Raw genomic sequence first — 20,655 nt, 5'->3', positions numbered from 1 at the left:
CCCCTCCTGAATCGAGGGTGAAGACGGAGCTGCTGCCCCTCCTGAATCGAGGGTGAAGACGGAGCCGCTGCCCCTCCTGAATCGAGGGTGAAGACGGAGCTGCTGCCTGATCCTGAGCTGAGGGTGTGGTCGCACCTCCTCCTCCCCCTCCCATTTTCTATGCAGGGAGCATCTCCCAGGAGCAACAGTGCCTGTGGCCCACAGCCGCTGCCCACTGCAGGAGACACAGCTGGCTCTCGGACAGGGTTTGTGTGGGTGGAGGATTACCCAGGTGCCAAGGCAAGAGACTGAAGGCACAAACTGTTTCAGTATAATAAAGAAAATAGTTAGAACAAGAATAGTCATAACACAAATTAGATATAGAGATGATCATGGACAATTATCAATCATTATTATAAACATTATTAATCATCGACTTTTAATATTACTCTTTGTTGTATTACTAATATAACCTGGGAATAACCGGCGGGCATAGGGTCAGGTGCCGAAGGGACATTGCGAGAAGTGACCTAGAAGGCAAGAGGTGAGCCCTCTGTCACGCCCGCGTAAGGGCCGCTTGAGGGCTCCTTGGTCAAGCGGTAACGCCAGTGTCTGGGAAGGCACCTGTTACTTAGCAGACCGCGAAAGGGAGTCTCCTTTCCTTGGAGGAGTCAGGGAACACTCTGCTCCACCAGCTTCTTGTGGAAGGCTGGATATTATCCAGGCCTGCCCGCAGTCATCCGGAGGCCTAAACCCCTCCCTGTGGTGTTGTGCTTCAACCGTCACGCTCCTTGTCCACCTTAATGTTCCTCCCGTACTCCTGGTTCCTCTTTGAAGTTCGTAGAGGACAGCGGTAGAAGACATAGTGAAAATCTTAAAGTCTTTGATCTTTCTTATAAGTGCAGAGAAGAAAACGCTGACATACGCTGCCCTCCCTCTCTACTTCGGCTACCTAAGAGGGAAGGGCCCCTGTCCTGTGATCACGTGACTTGCTTCACCTTGTCAATCACTTAGAAGATCCACCCTCCTTACCCTGCCTCCTTGTTCTTGTATGCACCAAATATCAGCGCGCCCAGCCGCTCAGGGCCACTACTGGTCTCCACGTCTTGGTGGTAGTGGTCCCCTGGGCCCAGCTGTTTTCTCTTTATCTCTTTGTCTTTATTTCTTACAATCTCTCGTCTCCACACGTGGGGAGAACACCTGCTAAGCCCCGCAGGGCTGGACCCCACACAGAGGTGGGGGAGGTGGAGTGTTCTCTGGGCGGCCCCCCATGGGGCTGCCACTGCCTCCCCAAGAACCAGCTCACCCTGCCCCAGAGCCCCACAGACACAACCGATCTTCAAACTCTCCCGTAGGGAACCCCGCTGGCAAGGAAAGCTCCGAGGTGGAGCACGCCCCGCCCAGTCCTGACCTCCTTCCCTGCTGGGAGCAACCAGAGTCGCCTCCCCAGAGCGGACACCTCAGGTGCTGGGTCCGAGTGAGGGACGGTGCTCACGGTGAAGTGCACGGGAGCAGTGGAGGGGGGTGCACTTGGAGAGCGGCCTCGACGCACCTACAGGGTTTCTCCCTTTTCTGCAAGCCTCTTCCTGCAAGTGGGAGGACGGCCAGCCGTGCCAGATGCCAGGGCCCTGTGGGGCACCGTGTCTGCAGACCCTGCCCCCAGCAACAGCTCAGGCCACAGTCCACACGAGCCCCCAGGCCCTGTCCCATGCGTGACGGGAGAGGTGATCTTGACGGCCAGCAGTGGAGGGGGTGGCAGAGCCACACATGTGCAGACTGGGACACAGAGGTGTGCAGGAGAAGCTGGGGCTCACCTCGCAGGGAGGGTGCGCCAGCAAATTTAATTCTCATCTCAAATGGGGCTGAGTTCTCTAAGCAGAATTAGCAGGCCAGGAAGGGGGTGTGTCAGCTTGTGCAGGGTCACCACACAGGGCAGGAGGGAAAAGGCCGTCCCTGTGGACAGACGGCAGCCCTTACCTGTCAGCTTCTTGGACCACGGCTCCCTTCTTGCGCCAGTAGAGCCACAGGTGCGTCCGCCATCCCTCACCTGGGCTGCTCCTTGTGTACGAAGGCTTGGGGTGAGACTTCGGTTCCTGCTGGGGTCCATGGCCTGCAGGTCTGGCCTGCGCAGGGGCTTCCAGGCCAGGTGGCTCAGGTGGCTCTGGGCGCTCAGGGCCTCTGTGACTTCTGGAGATGCACTACGGAGGCAGCCTCTGGCATCCATGTTCCAGCTGGCTCTGCCCCCTCGTCCCATCTCCTGTCACCACACTCCCCACGCCTTCCTTGGATCAGTGCCGTGGTGCTCCCAGCTGGCGGCCTTCCTGTCTCAGGCTGGGTAGGAAGGCAGAGGGTTGAGGGCACCCCATGGCCCACGGCGGCCACGGCTCTTGTCTGTCCCCACAGAGATGACGATGAAGGAGGGTGGGTGTGGGGTCTGTTGGCCAGCAGGTGTTTAGGACCCCAGCAACACATTGCAGCATTGGAGGGGCCACTGAGGTGTTGGGGAGCCCTCCCAGGACCATCCAGGGAGCCTCCTTGAATGAAGGTCACCATCCAGGCGGCTCAGTCACAGCCTTCATCTTGTCACTGGGCCACGCCTCTGTCGTTTCTGAAAATCTTCCTCCAGACACTGCTGGCAACTACTGTGAGGACCAAGAGAGAGGAGAGGACCCGAGGCTGGTGCTTCACACAGAAGCAGTTCTCACCCCTGCTTGGCAGGGAATGCTGCACATCCCTGGAACTGGGATGGGGACTGCCGTCCAGGAGGAGGGACCAGGGTCCAGCAGCCAAGGCCGGGCTTCTCCCAGAGAAGCCCCCGAGAGTCGGCAGAGCCAGTTCTAGTCCTGGCGCATCCCACGCGGACGGCAGCTTGCACTGCACATGCTGCCCCTTCTCACTCTTCCTCCACGGGACGGGCGTGCAGAGACCAAGACCCCCTGGGTCTTCAGGATGGAGACGCGACGTCCTGTTTTGTCCCTGCTCTCAGGTCCCACTGGAGGAAAAGGGTCCGATTCAACGTGGGGCTGGGAGAAAAGAAATGTAGAGCGCAGAGTCAGCGACGCTCCGTTCAGCCGGGGTGAGGGGCGAGGGGCTATGTGCAGAGGATGTCAGGGAGGCTCCGCTTGGCCGGGGTGAGGGGTGAGGGGTGAGGGGCTGCGTGCAGAGGATGTCACGGAGTGTCTGCTTGGCCAGACTGAGGGGTGAGGGATGAGGGGCTGTGTGGAGAGGAAGATCCCTGCCCCCAGGGGAAGCTCCTCTCGGGACCTGATGAAGGGTGGGGACTCGAGGACCGAGGTGAACGATGATGTGACGTCCTACTTGTCCCTCTTCCAGTTTGGAAGGAGGCAGACATTTATGCTGGCGGGTGCCATGGTAGCAACAGCAGCAGCCGTGACCCACAGACTCCAGCTACCCCGGCCTAGGCCGCCCCAGCCTGGCAGGGAGATCCAGCCCTCCTGGCTGAATCTCCAGCACCACCCAAGCCCGTACTCAGCAGCACCCAAAAAAGAATGAGGATGAATCACAGAACCACCGTGTCTGTCCCCAGGAACTGCTGCCTAGTGCCACCGAAGCAGAAAGACCACCTAGAGAGGGTCCTGCACGTTTCTGCTACACTGGGTTGGGGGGGATGGACCCTGCTCTCCTTCCCGCTCAGGAAAGGTGAGCACCTTGCAGCCTCTACAGTGGAAGACCCCGGTCCTGACCCCAGGGAGGGACTTCTGGTGTTGAAGGATGCGGGTGGCTTTCTAACGATCCTTTTGGGGATGCTGGGTCACGCCTTCCGGTTCATCAAATGGCAGGGGGGGCAGCTCCCCGGCAGGGCAGGGGGCCGAGGTGTCTTCCGGGAAGCAGAGCGGGACCCCTGCCGGGCCCTGCCAATGAAATACTCACCACGTTAGGGTGCCAAGATGGACTATGACCAGAGAATGAAAGCTAAGGAGAAAAATAAGAACAAAAATAAAAACTGAAACGGAAAGGGGAGGATGGAGACACGGAAGGAAAGAAAGAGAAAAAAGAGTTGGTAGTGCTTCTGGCAAGAAATACACGCGATTACAGACTGAAGACAGAGCTGTTGGCAGGGAGGAGAGGGCTCCATTTAGGACGGCCGAGGGAGGGCTGCTGCCCAAATCCCCCGGGCTGAGGGGTGCTGCCGCCACCCCTAGGAACACGCTAAGGGCCCCCGCACCATGCAGACTCGGGTGGTGGGCACTGGTCAGGGGCCCCACACCCAGCGTGTCCCCAGCAGCACAAGGCCAGCCTCCCGGGGACTCCTCCTCCCTGAAGTGAAACCCATTGCTGAGACCTGCTGCAGGAATTTTCGGCGAGAGCACCAATGGGGTAATAATAATGGTGAAAGTTGTATTGGAAAACATTCCAATTGCCCAGCAAACAAAAGCAGGCCTGTGACAATACTGTGGTCTCAGTCCCACCACAGGCAGCAAAGTACAACCAGCACCCTGAGTAGACAACGCACACACAGCCTCACTCTGGGCTGGGGTCGGAAGCCAGACCCATCTGGACACGAGGGAAAATCGGGCAGCGGGGCATAGCTTGGAAATGAAGAGCTGTTTACCTAGATTTAAGAAATAACACCTGACCTATTCTTTTCTTTGGAGACAGGATCTCAGTCGGTCACCCAGTCTGGAGTGCAGTGATGTGATCGTGGCTCACTGCAGCCTCAGCCTCCCAGGCTCAGGTGATCCTCCCACCTCAGCCCCCGAGTAACTGAGATTATAGGCACATGCCACCATGCCCAGCTATTTTTAAGAATTTTTTTCTAGAGACAGGGTCTCACTTTGTTGCCCAGGCTGGTCTCGAAATCCTGGGCTCAAGCGATCCTCCCATCTAGGCCTCCTAAATTACTAGAATTACAGGCATGAGCCACCACGCCCAGCCCTCACATTTTTCTAGTATTTAATACAAACAAACGTCCTTAGGTTAAGATGCAAAATGAAACAGACATTTGGTTTGGGGGAGAGACATTTGGTTTGGGGGGAGACATTTGGTTTGGGGGAGAGACATTTGGTTTGGGGGAGAGACAGTTGGTTTGGGGGGGAGACATTTGGTTTGGGGGGGAGACATTTGGTTTGGGGGAGAGACAGTTGGTTTGGAGGGGAGACATTTGGTTTGGAGGGGAGACATTTGGTTTGGGGGGGAGACATTTGGTTTGGGGGAGATACAGTTGGTTTGGGGGAGAGACAGTTGGTTTGTGGGGGAGACATTTGGTTTGGGGGGGAGACATTTGGTTTGGGGGAGAGACAGTTGGTTTGGGGGAGAGACAGTTGGTTTGGGGGGGAGACAGTTGGTTTGGGGGGGAGACAGTTGGTTTGCGGGGGAAAGACAGTTGGTTTGGGGGAGAGACAGTTGGTTTGGGGGGGAGACAGTTGGTTTGGGGGGGAGACATTTGGTTTGGGGGGGAGACATTTGGTTTGGGGGAGAGACAGTTGGTTTGGGGGGGAGACATTTGGTTTGGGGGGGAGACATTTGGTTTGGGGGGGAGACATTTGGTTTGGGGGAGAGACAGTTGGTTTGGGGGGGAGACATTTGGTTTGGGGGGTAGACATTTGGTTTGGGGGAGATACAGTTGGTTTGGGGGGGAGACATTTGGTTTGGGGGACAGACAGTTGGTTTGGGGGGAGACATTTGGTTTGGGGGGGGGACGGTTTGGGGGGGAGACAGTTGGTTTGGGGGAGAGACAGTTGGTTTGGGGGAGAGACAGTTGGTTTGGGGGGGAGACAGTTGGTTTGGGGGGGAGACAGTTGGTTTGGGGGGGAGAGAGTTGGTTTGGGGGAGAGAGTTGGTTTGGGGGGGAGACAGTTGGTTTGGAGGAGAGACATTTGGTTTGGAGGAGAGACATTTGGTTTGGGGGAGACATTTGGTTTGGGGGAGAGACAGTTGGTTTTGGGGGGAGACAGTTGGTTTGGGGGAGAGACATTTGGTTTGGGGGAGACATTTGGTTTGGGGGAGAGACAGTTGGTTTTGGGGGGAGACAGTTGGTTTGGGGGGGAGACAGTTGGTTTGGGAGAGAGACAGTTGGTTTGGGGGGGAGACAGTTGGTTTGGGGGAGAGAATTGGTTTGGGGGGGAGACAGTTGGTTTGGGGGAGAGAATTGGTTTGGGGGGGAGAGAGTTGGTTTGGGGGAGAGAGTTGTTTTCGGGGGGAGAGAGTTGGTTTGGGGGGGAGACAGTTGGTTTGGGGGAGACAGTTGGTTTGGGGGGGAGACAGTTGGTTTGGGGGGGAGACAGTTGGTTTGGGGGAGACAGTTGGTTTGGGGGGGAGAGAGTTGGTTTGGGGGGGAGAGAGTTGGTTTGGGGGGGAGACAGTTGGTTTGGGGGGGAGACATGTGGTTTGAGGGGGAGACAGTTGGTTTGGGGGAGAGACATGTGGTTTGGGGGAGAGACAGTTGGTTTAGGGGGGAGACAGTTGGTTTGGGGGAGAGAGAGTTGGTTTGGGGGGGAGAGAGTTGGTTTGGGGGGGAGACAGTTGGTTTGGGGGAGAGACAGTTGGTTTGGGGGAGGGAGTTGGTTTGGGGGAGGGAGTTGGTTTGGGGGGGAGAGAGTTGGTTTGGGGGAGAGACAGTTGGTTTTGGGGGGAGACAGTTGGTTTGGGGGGGAGACAGTTGGTTTGGGGGAGAGACAGTTGGTTTGGGGGAGAGACATTTGGTTTGGGGGGGAGACAGTTGGTTTGGCGGGGAGACAGTTGGTTTGGGGGAGAGACATGTGGTTTGGGGGAGAGACAGTTGGTTTGGGGGGAGAGAGTTGGTTTGGGGGGGAGACAGTTGGTTTGGGGGGGAGACAGTTGGTTTGGGGGAGAGACATTTGGTTTGGGGGAGAGAGAGTTGGTTTGGGGGGGAGACAGTTGGTTTGGGGGAGAGAGTTGTTTTCGGGGGGAGAGAGTTGGTTTGGGGGGGAGACAGTTGGTTTGGGGGGGAGACAGTTGGTTTGGGGGAGACAGTTGGTTTGGGGGGGAGAGAGTTGGTTTGGGGGGGAGAGAGTTGGTTTGGGGGGAAGACAGTTGGTTTGGGGGGGAGACATGTGGTTTGGGGGGGAGACAGTTGGTTTGGGGGGGAGACAGTTGGTTTGGGGGAGAGACATTTGGTTTGGGGGGGAGACAGTTGGTTTGTGGGGAGACAGTTGGTTTGGGGGAGAGACATTTGGTTTGGGGGAGAGACATTTGGTTTGGGGAGAGACATTTGGTTTGGGGAGAGACATTTGGTTTGGGGGGAGACAGTTGGTTTGGGGGGGAGACATTTGGTTTGGGGGGGAGACAGTTGGTTTGGGGAGAGACATTTGGTTTGGGGAGAGATAGTTGGTTTGGGGGGGAGACATTTGGTTTGGGGGAGAGACATTTGGTTTGGGGAGAGACAGTTGGTTTGTGGGGAGACAGTTGGTTTGGGGGAGAGACAGTTGGTTTGGGGGAGAGACAGTTGGTTTGGGGGAGAGAGTTGGTTTGGGGGGGAGAGAGTTGGTTTGGAGGAGAGACATTTGGTTTGTGGGGAGACAGTTGGTTTGGGGGAGAGACAGTTGGTTTGGGGGGGAGACATTTGGTTTGGGGGAGAGACATTTGGTTTGGGGGGAGACATTTGGTTTGGGGGGGAGACAGTTGGTTTGGGGGAGAGAGTTGGTTTGGGGGGGAGACAGTTGGTTTGGGGGGGAGACAGTTGGTTTGGGGGGGAGAGAGTTGGTTTGGGGGGGAGACAGTTGGTTTGGGGGGGAGAGAGTTGGTTTGGGGGGGAGACAGTTGGTTTGGGGGGGAGAGAGTTGGTTTGGGGGGGAGACAGTTGGTTTTGGGGGGAGACAGTTGGTTTGGGGGGGAGACAGTTGGTTTGGGGAGAGACATTTGGTTTGGGGGAGAGACATTTGGTTTGGGGAAGAGACATTTGGTTTGGTGGGAGACATCTGGTTTGGGGGAGAGACCTCTGAGGCTCAAGCCCCAAGAACACTGTGTCCCCTCCGGCATTGCTCGGCGCTCTGGTGTGCTAGTGGATGCTTCCCTACGTGGCCTGGTGTCCACTGGGGCCTCAAAGGCTGTGCCCTGAGTATCTCGTTCTTCAGGATGATGATTCTCACAGGCGGCAGTGAGCGCCCAGCAGAAGGGCTTGGGTGTCACTGCCTATGAGGGGCAGGGTAGGCCTAGGGTGGGATGTGGGATGACACATGGCCCCTCGAAGGTGACTGCTGTCCAGAGGGACCTGCTCTCTCCTGGCAAGTGCAGAGCATCTGTGGGCTCTTCCTCAGGCCGGGACCAGCACATGCCAACCAGAGGGGCATCCTAATGCCAGCCTCCTGTGTTCTCCGGAAGGACGAGGCTGAAGGTGGGGCCACTGGCCACTTCATTCAGCCCCCAGTGGGAGTCGGTCACTTCAGGGAGCTCCACCCCACAGACTTAGCACAAAGTCTCACTCTGGGCTGGGGGTGGGGAGCCAGGCCCCCAGGACCAATCACAACGGAGTGAACACTCACCCCCAGACATCACTGAACCAGCCCCACACGGGAGAACAAGCCCTGCCCTGAACACCTGCAGGCATCCCCGGGAGGGCTGGGACTCTGCTGTGCTCCCCTCACCCTGACTTGGGGAGCACCAAGCCTGTTATGTGCATGGACAGAGCACCCCTGACCCCATACCTCATGGAGCCAGGACCCTGAGAAAGAGCCAGACAGCCCTCCCCAGCCCTGGCGTGTGGCCTCAACCTAACTGCACTTCAATGGGTGCTTCTGATCTGGGAACTTGATTCTTAGACCAGCGCAAGGTGAACCTGCAGGGATCAAAGGCTTCCACACAGTCTAGGCTTCCATGATGAGAGGAACCCGAGGCCGTTGGCTCCAGATGGGGAAACTGAGGCCACAAGAGGAGTGGCTCCTCTGAGGTCGCATGGCTGGGCGCTGGCAGGGGCATTCCTAGACCGCAGGGCTCCTGTCTCCCGGTCCAGAGCCCTTGCAGCAGCCACCACCCTGAAGCCTTTTTCTGCTCAGCTCCACCCAGTCTTCAGGTGGCCGCCTCCTGCCGCTGCTGGGAGCTAAGTCTGCTGCCCCAGCGGCCTGGAGCCGAGTGACTCAGTGGGAGTGGCCCTCTCCCTTGATCTTAACAAGCAAAAACCCCAAAACTGCATTTGTTTTACCTTTTCCTCCAGTTCTTTTATTTGTCTCTTCTGAGCTTCTATTCTTTCTTCTAACTCTTTAATTCTCTGCAAGGTTAAAAGGAAAAAAATCTTCAACAGTCACAGTATTTGGGAAACCCAAATCCTTCAAGATTTTCATGCATTTCCTTGGTAACAAATGGTGGCAGAGCAACTGGCATGGCCATGGGCTGTGGCTCCTGACGAGGACACCAGCCTTTGCTGCGTTGTTCCAGCAGGAGAGCAGAGGGCCTTCCCCATGTCACGCTCCCTGTGGTGGGAACAGTATGCGTCCGATTCCTGCAACTTCAACTCAGAAAGCACGACGCCAGACATCCAGGGAAACGGTAGGAACGCATTCCCGGTCCCCCCAAATGCCACTGCAGCAGAGTAAGGGGCCGCCAGAGGGTCACAGGAGAGCTGGGCACAGAATCTCCTGGTGAGGGGGATGCCAGTGCCCGGGGTCCCCCAAGCATCTGAGCTCCAACCACAGCCCCTCTGAGGCAACAAAGGGGCTGCAGGTGACTGTCCTCACCCTGAGCCCCCAGAGGCCAAAGGGGCCCAGGAGGCTAACAAGGAGCCAGCAGAGCACGTCCAACATTAGCCCAGCGATGCCCACGGCCAGTTGGTACACAAGGCACTTGTTTATGTGAATTTCAATTAAGCCTTCGCTAGGGGTGGTCTTCACAAGGAAAACATCCATAAAGCCGCCTCCCAGCCAACCTGGTTCATGGAGGAGCTGGGCTGCGTCCTACACATCTGGGTCGTCCAGTCTGCGAGGCTCCTCACCTCCCATTACAGCAGAACTGACCCAACAGGCCTGAGGTCCCACAGTGCCCTGAGGCCAAGGCACGCCAGGGCTGCTGTCCCCAGAGAACACCCTTGCCATCAGGAAACGGTGTCATGGAAAAGACACGGTAGCCGGGGTCCAAAAGAGAACTGCCACCCAGAGGCCTCTGCAACATGCCCAGGACACTAGGCTGGTGAGGGAGGCAGTCTGGCCCGAGTGCCTGCCATTGACAGGCATGGCCATCAGGGGCATGGCCATCAGGGGTGTGACCACAAGAGGGCGTGGCCAACAAGGGGCATGGCCATTCTAGGGCACGATCATCAGAAAGTGTGGCCATCCAAGGCTCTGTGTGTGGAAGGCATGACAATTGGGGGGCACGGCCATCAGGGGGCATGACCATTAGGGGCACGGCTACCAGGGTGTAGCCATCAGAATATGTGTTATGAGGGGTGTGGCCACCGGAGGGTGGGGCCACAGAGGCATAGTCGTCGGAGATGTGGCCACAGGACGTCCCGCCTGGCTCTGTGCAGGCCCGGGGCCAGGTCTTTACCCCAGTCCCACTCCCGCCTGCCATGCACCTGCTGAGCCAGCTGCAGCAGCTCCATGCGCTCCCGCAGGATCTGGGCATCCCGCTCGCGCAGCTCACTCATAACCTGGCGTTTCCACTGCTCCACGGCCACCTTGAGCTTCTCCCGCTCCTCCTCCGACAGCAGCTCAGCCACCTTGGCCCCGGCCTCCTGCTGCAGGGCATCATACAGCATGGCTTCCAGCTCCAGGATGTGCTGGGGACGGAAGGGGAGATGCCTTAGTCCTTGCCTTCTCCCCAGAACAAACCTTTCAGGAAGGGCAACGGAGGCCGGGCCACCCTCCGCCTGGGAGCGGGGCCAGGAGGATGTGCAACAGACAGGAACCCAGTGCTGTGGCCTCTGCAGAAGGACTGGGGCCCCACGGACCTCCCCAGTCTGTGAGAAGACCCTAGAAGCAGAGACGCTGACCAGGCCAGCAGAAGCCAGGACCCTGAGCCCCAGGGTGGGGGAGGACTGAGCTATGAAGTGGGGAAGCTGAGTGGGAGGTGGAGGGGCTGCAGGTGGCCTGTGGGGACACAGCAAGGTGGGAGGGAGCTGAGCGTGGGGTCACCTGCTGCCTCCCTAAATCCAATTCATAGACCCATGTAACCCGATCCCGGTGCTATAACCAGCAGCCAAAATACATAATAACCCCACAGCCAAAATACATAATAACCCAGCAGCCAAAGTACACACCTTTTCATAAATTCCTGGGGTTTGGCAGTTTGCTCTGCATATTTCAAAGCTTTTCTTAGGCAAATTTTATTGACACGATCTTTGTAAAAAACAAATTCTCATACTACAGAGGCTTTCTTCCCAACCAAATGTAACATCTTCAGAGATAGCAGAAGTATTAGGAAATGGAAAAAAAATACTTTTGGGCCTCAGTTACACTTTATTGTTCTTGACGGCCACAAAATAAACTGTCCCCAGCTGTCACAACCAGCTCGCACATCAACCTCCACTTCTTAGAGAAAAAGAGCTCAGTGCCTTTAAGATGAGCTCCAGCTTCTAAAAATAAACCTGGTCGACTGCTGACTTGGAACTAACCTCACAGTAGCTTCATGTGCACCTGGTGGTGGGAGGTGCTCACCAGGACCTCCGTGGTGACATGAACTGTGGGCTGCCTGGATGAGCCTCCCTGCCTTTGGCAGCCACACAGACCACGGTCTACCACACCCATGTCCAGAGAGGCAAAGTCGGCACCAGCCCCTGCTGTAAAGAGCCATCATTGCCCCAGGAGGAACCAGCTCTTCCCCTCCTTGCTCCACTGTCTCCCAGAAGCAGAGCAGGAAGTGCAGAAAAAAACCTCAGTGCTCACAGGCCTGTGGGTCACCTGAAGGCACCTGAGTGACCGAGAGCCACACCGTGAACGACACAGGAGAGAACCAGGCAAGTGTGCAGGGAAAGGGAAGGAAATCAACAGTGAACTCAGGAAACTCGGAGCATCCCAAATGAGGGGGCCTTCCTGTTGGAAGTGGAGAAAGAGGCCCCCCAAATATCACACAGGAAGCGGACCCACCAGCAGCACCCAAGAAGAGACCCCCCACCAGCATCACACAGGGAGACCCCCCCCCAGCATCACACAGGGAGAGACCCCCCCAGCATCACACAGGGAGAGACCCCCCCCAACATCACACAGGAAGAGACCCCCCCAGCATCACACAGGGAGAGATTCCCCAGCATCACACAGGGAGAGATTCCCACCCAGCATCACACAGGAAGAGACCCCCCCCAGCATCACACAGGGAGAGATCCCCCCCCAGCATCACACAGGGAGAGATCCCCCCCCAGCATCACACAGGGAGAGATCCCCCCCCAGCATCACACAGGAAGAGATTCCCACCCAGCATCACACAGGGAGAGATTCCCACCAGCATCACACAGGGAGAGGCCCCCCTGCCCAGTATCTCACAGGAACCTGCCCCTCCCACGGCGTCTCACAGGAACCTGCCCCTCCCACGGCGTCTCACAGGAACCTGCCCCTCCCACGGCGTCTCACAGGAACCTGCCCCTCCCACGGCGTCTCACAGGAACCTGCCCCTCCCACGGCGTCTCACAGGAACCTGCCCCTCCCACGGCGTCTCACAGGAACCTGCCCCTCCCACGGCGTCTCACAGGAACCTGCCCCTCCCACGGCGTCTCACAGGAACCTGCCCCTCCCACGGCGTCTCACAGGAAGACGCCCCTCCCACGGCGTCTCACAGGAACCTGCCCCTCCCACGGCGTCTCACAGGAACCTGCCCCTCCCACGGCGTCTCACAGGAACCTGCCCCTCCCACGGCGTCTCACAGGAAGACGCCCCTCCCACGGCGTCTCACAGGAACCTGCCCCTCCCACGGCGTCTCACAGGAACCTGCCCCTCCCACGGCGTCTCACAGGAAGACGCCCCTCCCACGGCGTCTCACAGGAAGACGCCCCTCCCACGGCGTCTCACAGGAAGACGCCCCTCCCACGGCGTCTCACAGGAAGACGCCCCTCCCACGGCGTCTCACAGGAAGACGCCCCTCCCACGGCGTCTCACAGGAACCTGCCCCTCCCACGGCGCCTCACAGGAACCTGCCCCTCCCACGGCGTCTCACAGGAAGATGCCCCTCCCACGGCGTCTCACAGGAACCTGCCCCTCCCACGGCGTCTCACAGGAACCTGCCTCTCCCACGGCGTCTCACAGGAAGACGCCCCTCCCACGGCGTCTCACAGGAACCTGCCCCTCCCACGGCGTCTCACAGGAACCTGCCCCTCCCACGGCGTCTCACAGGAAGACGCCCCTCCCACGGCGTCTCACAGGAAGCTGCCCCTCCCACGGCGTCTCACAGGAAGACGCCCCTCCCACGGCGTCTCACAGGAACCTGCCCCTCCCACGGCGTCTCACAGGACGACGCCCCTCCCACGGCGTCTCACAGGAACCTGCCCCTCCCACGGCGTCTCACAGGACGACGCCCCTCCCACGGCGTCTCACAGGAACCTGCCCCTCCCACGGCGTCTCACAGGAAGCTGCCCCTCCCACGGCGTCTCACAGGAACCTGCCCCTCCCACGGCGTCTCACAGGAACCTGCCCCTCCCACGGCGTCTCACAGGAAGCTGCCCCTCCCACGGCGTCTCACAGGAAGATGCCCCTCCCACGGCGTCTCACAGGAAGATGCCCCTCCCACGGCGTCTCACAGGAAGATGCCTCTCCCACGGCGTCTCACAGGAACCTGCCCCTCCCACGGCGTCTCACAGGAAGGTGCCCCTCCCACGGCGTCTCACAGGAAGGTGCCCCCAGTCCCCTCCAGAGTAGGGGGCATTAATCCTGGTCCAACCAGCAACCATGTGCCCCCCCTGACTGGACTTTGGGGCTGAACGATCCGCTGAGCAGTTGACCCCATCTGAGGCCTGAGAACACAGCTACTGTGGAGGTGCAGAGAGAGGTGGCCTCGCAGAAAGCTGAAGCAGTGCTGATTTGATCTTCTGGAAATGTGTGCAGAGACCCACATCTCTAATCCCATGGGGTGTCCACAGGATGTCTGATCACAGGGACCATGGTGGCAGTTGCTCTAGGCCAGGCCCCCACTCCTGTCCACAGGATGTCTGATCACAGGGACCACGGTGGCAGTTGCTCTAGGCCAGGGCCCCACTCCTGGAGCTTTCTGTGCTCAGATTCCGCATTCTGGTCTGGGCAAGGGGGCCCACAGGCTACTTCTCCAGTCATGGGACAACTCTCCCGACCCAGTGGAGGGATTCTGGGCCTGAGGCATCACTCCAGACACGATCTTACAAAGGGGAATTATCTGTGACATTAGGGTGGAAAAGGTGGATGGCTGAGTAGACAAATGCTGCCTGGGGGGCGGGGTGGGGGGCTGCCATCCTGGAGGTGCATACATTTCCTTTTCCTCTTTACACGTGCCTCACACACACCTCAAAGTAATGCTGAAAGAAAACATTGGAATATTTTTGTACAATCTTTTTTTTTTTTGTATGAAGGACAAATTTGAAATTATGCCATAAAACCTGGAGGCCATCAACCTCATAAAAATTACCCAAATTCTTCCAGGCCCTCAAAACAGTGTTTGACATCAAAGAGCAACTGACAAGCTGGGTGAAATATTTGCAATGTACCATTCTTCTGAGTGAGGAAATAAAGGAAATATTTGCAATGGATGGCAAAGGACTGGTTGCCTTCTTTTATCAAGAACTCTGACCAAAAGGTAGATAGCATGAGAGATGGGAAAGGTCACAAACAGACGTGGAGTGGAGTTGCATAGAAACGTGTTAAACTTTGAGCTCACCAGGAGACACGCCTGCTAGGACTGCACCAGGCAGCTGCACACCATGCGGTGGAAGTTTGGGGTGCAAGTTGTACCTACTACGGGGAGAAATATTCGACAGTTCCTAACAATGCAAGTGTGCATAACCCTTTGGTCGATCCAAAGACTATTTCCTGCAGATAATTTCTATTTGTGTGTTGGGATGTCAGAAATGGATAGGAATTGCTATTTTGCTGGTGACAGCTAATGCATGGACACTACCTAAGTCCACTACTGGGGACAAACAGTCCATGATACGCTCACACCAAGTCGCCCCTTGGGCTGGTGGGAAGCGCCCTGGCTGTGCACGGTCAGGTGAAAGGGAAGCGTGCTGCAGCTCGTTGGGGTTCTCAGGCTATCCATGAAAACGTACATGCACACACATGTGGGGTGTAATCCAGGAAGGAAAAGAGAACCAGCAAGTGGGTCCCCTTTGTTGGTGGCATCTGGAGTCCAGAGAACAGGAACGGGAAGAAAATGTCCTTTCCTACTGTGAACATTTCCTACCATTGGCGTGATGACCATCTCTCAGAAGATTTCAGACAGCAAGCCTTAGATAAGCATAGGGACCCCACTTTTGCAAAAATACTATGCATATCCCCATCCTGCCAAGAGACCACCGGGAGAGAAACCAGAATGCCCACAGTCTTTCTCTGTGTGCTGGGCACATGGTGAATTTTTTCTTGGATTTTTCTGTGTTGTAAATTAGAACTGTACATTGATTCTTTTTTCATTCAGGAAAAAAAATGCAATATTAAAAAAAAATGCATGCCCTTCTCTTCCCTTTCCTGTCTCAAGGTGGGCTGGATTTAAAAACCTTTGCACAATCCTTAGCTCTTTTCCTCTTCACCTATGCATCACCCACAAAGCACCTGCTGTCTGCCAGGCCTCGTGCTGGTCTAGGAGACCAGATGGTAGCAGATGCACACGATCCCTGCTTGCCCCATAGAAAGGCAGACCCATTTCCACGAGTGGGGCGTGTCAGGGCCACCTCACTGGGAGTCAGGGAAGGTTTCCTAGAGGAGATGAGGTACTAAACTGAGGCTTGCAGTGTCAGTCAGGGATGGGCAGGAGAAGGAAAGGGAGGGAGCCCCAGAAGGACGGAACAGCATCAGCGAAGGCTGGGTGGGGTCCTCCATCTCCTGGCCTGTGGTGGTGGTGGCTGCATAGCAGTGGAGATGCCTACCAAGTAGGCTGATCCCTAGCTGGATCCCAGCTGCCTCTCCACCCAGGAAGCGACGTGGGCCTTGGTGCTCATGGGAGATCACTATTCTAGAAGGTTCTTCCTCATCCACCAGAGAGGAACCTGTCTATGCCAGCAATCAGCATGAACAGGATGAGGAAAATGAGGGGGTATGAGGAGGCTGGAGAGCCAAGGGGCTTCGGGGGACAGAGACTGAGCTGAGGGGGGGAGGCGGGAGCCTAGAGCCTGCAGGACCTGTCGCCTCGCCAAGAAAGTCTCTCCAGTAAGGGCAGCCAGGCATCCCAGAAGGCGTGAGCAGAGGAGTATCAGCTGGCTGCAGCATGGATGGCCTGGGGCACTGAGGGGCCTCTGCTTTTTACATCAAGCAACCACCCACTTCCAGCCTTTTTCCTTCTGACCAAAGCAGGCAAGACCCAGAGGACTGCCCAGGAAGCTAATCCTGCAGCAGCCTGCGCCTGGGGGCCGCCCCATGAGCAGGGTGGACATACATGCTGCGTGCTGCGCAGGTCCCTGGCCACCTGGAGGGACGCAGGTCTCACCACTGCTGGGGCCAGCTCACCCAGGACTGGCTCTCAGTACCCAGAGGCCATGAGGACAGTGGCCCGGGAAGGATAGCCAGCAACCTGTGAGCTGCTCCCACGTAGGCATGTGCACACGTGCTGGTCAGCAATAGTGAAACTAACCATAGCAACAGGAGGGTCATTACCAGTTTAGCCAGGACTAGCCTCCATGCCCAGCATCTTACAGGAACTCCCAATCCCTAGTGGTTACTGGCTGAGTTGGGCCTCAAACACAGGTCATCTGCTTCCAAAGCCTCCCATGGCTCCCACACTGGCTTCCACAGCAACTGACATGGGCCTTGCACCCCTGCCCAGGATGCCAGGTGCCTGGTGTGACTGCTCTTTGCTCTGTAGCGTTCTGCTTTTGAGCCCTGGCCCCTCTATGTGAGGAACTTGAATCCACAAGTGCGGGAAGGAGAGATGCCTAGTGCAGCAGTCATGGCTGTGGGTGCAGGGGAAGAATGCTGAGATTCGACTCCTGCCTTCATTCTGACTGTGTGTCCTTGGGCAGGTCACCAGCTTCTGTGCCTGGCTGGCCAGATCAGTGCCTGCCACATGGGAAAGCCTCTTGAGTAGGCTGTCATTATAATACTATCATTATCATCCTCATCATCACCACCACCATCATCACTATCACCATCATCATCAATCACCATTGTCACCATGATCGCCATCATCAATCACCATCATCACCATCATGATCGCCATCATCACCACCACTACCACCACTGTCATGATCATCACCACCATATCACCACCATCACTAACACCACCATCATCATGATCATCATCATCACCACCAGCATCATCACCTATCATCACCATTACCACTACTACCACCACCGTCATCATGATCATTGCCATCATCACCATAAGTATTATCACCATCATGATCACCACCATCACCACCAGCATCATCATCACTATTATCACCATCATCACTACTACCACCATCATCATGATCATCGCCATGATCATCACCATCATCATGACCACTACTACCATCATCATGATCATCAACGCCACTACATCACCACCATCATCACCATCTCCACCACCGTCATCACCATAACCATGATGACCATCATAATCACCATCATCACTACCACCAGCATCATGATAACCATTATCACCATCATAATCACCGTCATCACCATCACCACTGCCATCATCATGATCATCACCACCATCATCACCATCACCACTACCATCACCATCATCACCATAACCATTATTACCATCACCACTACCACCATCATGATCATCGCCACTATCATCACCATTATCACCATCACTACCACCGCCATCACCATAACCATTATCACCACCATGATCACCATCATCACCATCAAGATCACCATCATCACTACCACCAGCATCATGATAACCATTATCACCATCATAATCACCATCATCACCATCACCACTACCACCACCATCATCATGATCATCATCACCACCACCATTACCACCATCACCACCACCACCACTACCACCATCACCATTATCACTGCCAGCAGAATCATCACCACCACCATTGTCATCATCACCATCATCATCATGATCATCATCACCATCACTCTGAGAGTTCCCAGGCTGACTTGGCCCCAGGAATGAGCATTTTCATCCCAGCCCACCATGACAGTCAAGATCCTGCCTGCTGGGCTGGGTCCCAAGGTGAACCTCTTGGTGGTGACACTTGTCTTTCCACAACACGACCTGAATATCCTCCCGGTCGTACCTTCCGTCACATGATAGGAGTCCAGCAGGGACAGATGATTGCTTGTGCAGTCACGGGGGAAGTAGCTCCCAGCAGGAGAACCCAGTTCTGAAGCCTAGTTTTCAACCTAGAAATGTCCTATGCTCCTCCCAGCCACAGCAGATGAAATAAAACAAGACCACGCCTTCCACTAGTGAGCAGCCACCGGTTTCTCAGGGGAGGGGTGGGAGGTAGACACCAGCCCACACCAATGCCTGGACAGCCTTTAGGAATCGGGGTGTGTTTGTGAGCCCGAGTGACCTGCACAAAGACTGTAGAACGTTCTCATGGCACAGTGTGGGTTTAGGCCCCCTCAACTAATCCTGCTCTGTTTATGAAGCTCCAAGTGAAGACCCCATCAGGCAGCTCTGGAGAGCCAGGGCCTGCTGTGCAGGTGTCATTAGGGGCTGTTAGGGGCCCTGTAACCTGATTCGCATAGGCATCTGAGGCACCGCTGGGCACCTGAGCCACGTGGCTGTTTTCACCCCAATGCCCCTCCCCAGGGTTCCAGCAGCCTTGTGCCTCTCACCTTGTGGGCCTGGTCCAAGGCCTGTTTCCGGTAGTCCAGCTCCTCGTCCAGGTAGCCCTTCTGCTTACTGAACAGCTCCTGAAACACAGGAGGACCATGCCTCTGTCTCGGATGTCCCACCTGCAGCGCCGAGCCGCAGAACCTCAGGGAAGGTGCCACCAACCTTCTCACTCTCCAGATCCACCATCTTCCGCTGCAGTGCCGCCTCTGTCTCCTCAATCTGCTGGAGCCACTGGGCACAAACAGAACAAGCAGGACAATGACCCCTAGGGTCCCCCACCCCGGCTTGCGGAGACAGCTGAGAGAGAAGCCAGGGCAGCCTGGGTCTTCCTTCCTCTTCTCCTTAGGGAGGGGAGAGCCCAGCCCTCTCCAGGGAGTTGGGGCTGCGCTGGAATCATGGCCCTGCCCCTCCCACCCTTCAGGTGTCCAGGAAGTCTGCCCCTGATACCACCTCCAGGAGAGAAGAGACGCTGCTTTGGGGCACTGTGGGAGAGACACATCTGCAGAGCTCTGCCACCAAGGGCGGGGAGGGGTGGCCTGTTTCTCCAAACCCCTATGTGCCAGGAGCACCCCTTCTCCTTGCTGTGGGAGGCCCAGCCCACCAGGCAGGTCAGGGCCAGGGGTGGGACTAGGAGCAGGTGGTGGGCTGGGTGGCCCCAGAAGGGGGTCAGGATAAGTTGAACAGAGAATGCTGCCTGCAGACTCACCATACCTTCCCGCCTTTAGGAAGAAACCCAGACAGCGTTGCTGTCAGAGCAAAGTGGAGCTGAATCTGTCCTTTGCAAACATGCACAGTGGGTGCTGTCTGACCTGAGTATGCCAGATCTCCCAGGGCAGACAGGGTTTAGTGGACCCCCCAAACCCGGTCCTGCAGGCCACCAAGGTCCTCCCAAGAAGATCACCTTCTCTGAGCTGAGCAGGGCAGGAGACCCCAGGAGCCGGGCCCTCTCCCGAGTGTCCACACAGCTGCTCTTACCTTTTCGGCCAAGGTCAGGACTGTCCTGGCTTGTATGACAACCACCTGCTCCTCATTGGTCAGGTTCTGCATCCAAAAGCAGAACACAGGTGTGGTCAGAAGCAGTGCCTTTGGGGGTGAGGGTGAGTGACGGATGCATGGGGAGGCTGACTGGGGACGCCTGGGTGCCGGGTCACAGCTAAAAAGCGCTTTGACTGACATCTCCCTCCCAGCATCTCTGACACCCTCGACTCTCAAGCTTGTTCCCTCCAGGTGCTGTCGATTTTGTTTTCTCTCGTCCTCCCTCTGCTGGTAACCACCAGGTCTAGGTAACCAGCTGATGCAGATACAGATGCACTGCTCAGTGCAGGCAGAGGCTGCCACGACATCCCCAGCAGCAGCTGCTACTCTGCCCAGCTTGTCCCCTTCTGTGTCTAAAGCCAGCCTCTGCATGTGCACCTGTGGTTACAAAAACACCACTTGGAACAGTGGAGGAGAGACCACACGTTCACGGCTGTGAAATGGCTGAATCCCTGGAAGGTTTTGTCTTTTTACGCATGTTTTATTCATGCTTCCTCTCCACCTGAGGGGACCCTGGGTGGCCCTTCTGGGTAAAGTGATTACGGCTTTGGATGTGGGCACCTCACACTCTCAGACCCCGCTGCAGCCTGCATCCAGACCAGGGCTTCCCCGCTCTAGCTCACGAGTTGGCTGGGGCTGGGTGCCCGGTCCCTGCGGGGAAGGGAGGCCCTTGCTCCTCTTCCCAGAGCCTCTCTGATTCATGCCAGATCACTCCAAAAGCCCTGTCCATGCCGTTCTCTCCCTAGAGTGCAAGCTCCCTAATGGCAGGCAACTCTTACTGTACCCCACCCCTCAACGTCCTCACGGGTCTCCCCCACCCCCAACGTCCTC

General features: G+C 56.7%; 1 protein-coding gene across 1 annotated transcript in view; it reads right to left on the bottom strand.

Moving 5' to 3' along the window:
* Positions 1–2,419: 2,419 nt before the first annotated feature.
* The window catches only part of JAKMIP3 (Janus kinase and microtubule interacting protein 3), a 133,214-nt gene continuing 114,978 nt past the window's right edge, over positions 2,420–20,655 (bottom strand). Inside the window, 11 exon segments of the mRNA XM_077947868.1 lie at positions 2,420–2,666; positions 2,669–2,755; positions 2,758–2,799; positions 2,802–2,852; positions 2,855–3,002; positions 3,871–3,912; positions 9,098–9,163; positions 10,463–10,666; positions 18,789–18,866; positions 18,952–19,020; positions 19,765–19,830. Coding sequence (XP_077803994.1) covers positions 2,563–2,666; positions 2,669–2,755; positions 2,758–2,799; positions 2,802–2,852; positions 2,855–3,002; positions 3,871–3,912; positions 9,098–9,163; positions 10,463–10,666; positions 18,789–18,866; positions 18,952–19,020; positions 19,765–19,830 — 957 coding nt within the window. The 3' untranslated portion in view covers positions 2,420–2,562.

Source organism: Macaca mulatta, chromosome 9 (assembly GCF_049350105.2).
Source record: "Macaca mulatta isolate MMU2019108-1 chromosome 9, T2T-MMU8v2.0, whole genome shotgun sequence".
Classification (NCBI taxonomy): domain Eukaryota; kingdom Metazoa; phylum Chordata; class Mammalia; order Primates; family Cercopithecidae; genus Macaca; species Macaca mulatta.
Note: the sequence above shows the minus strand (reverse complement) of the source record. Positions and strands in the feature narration are given on the sequence as shown.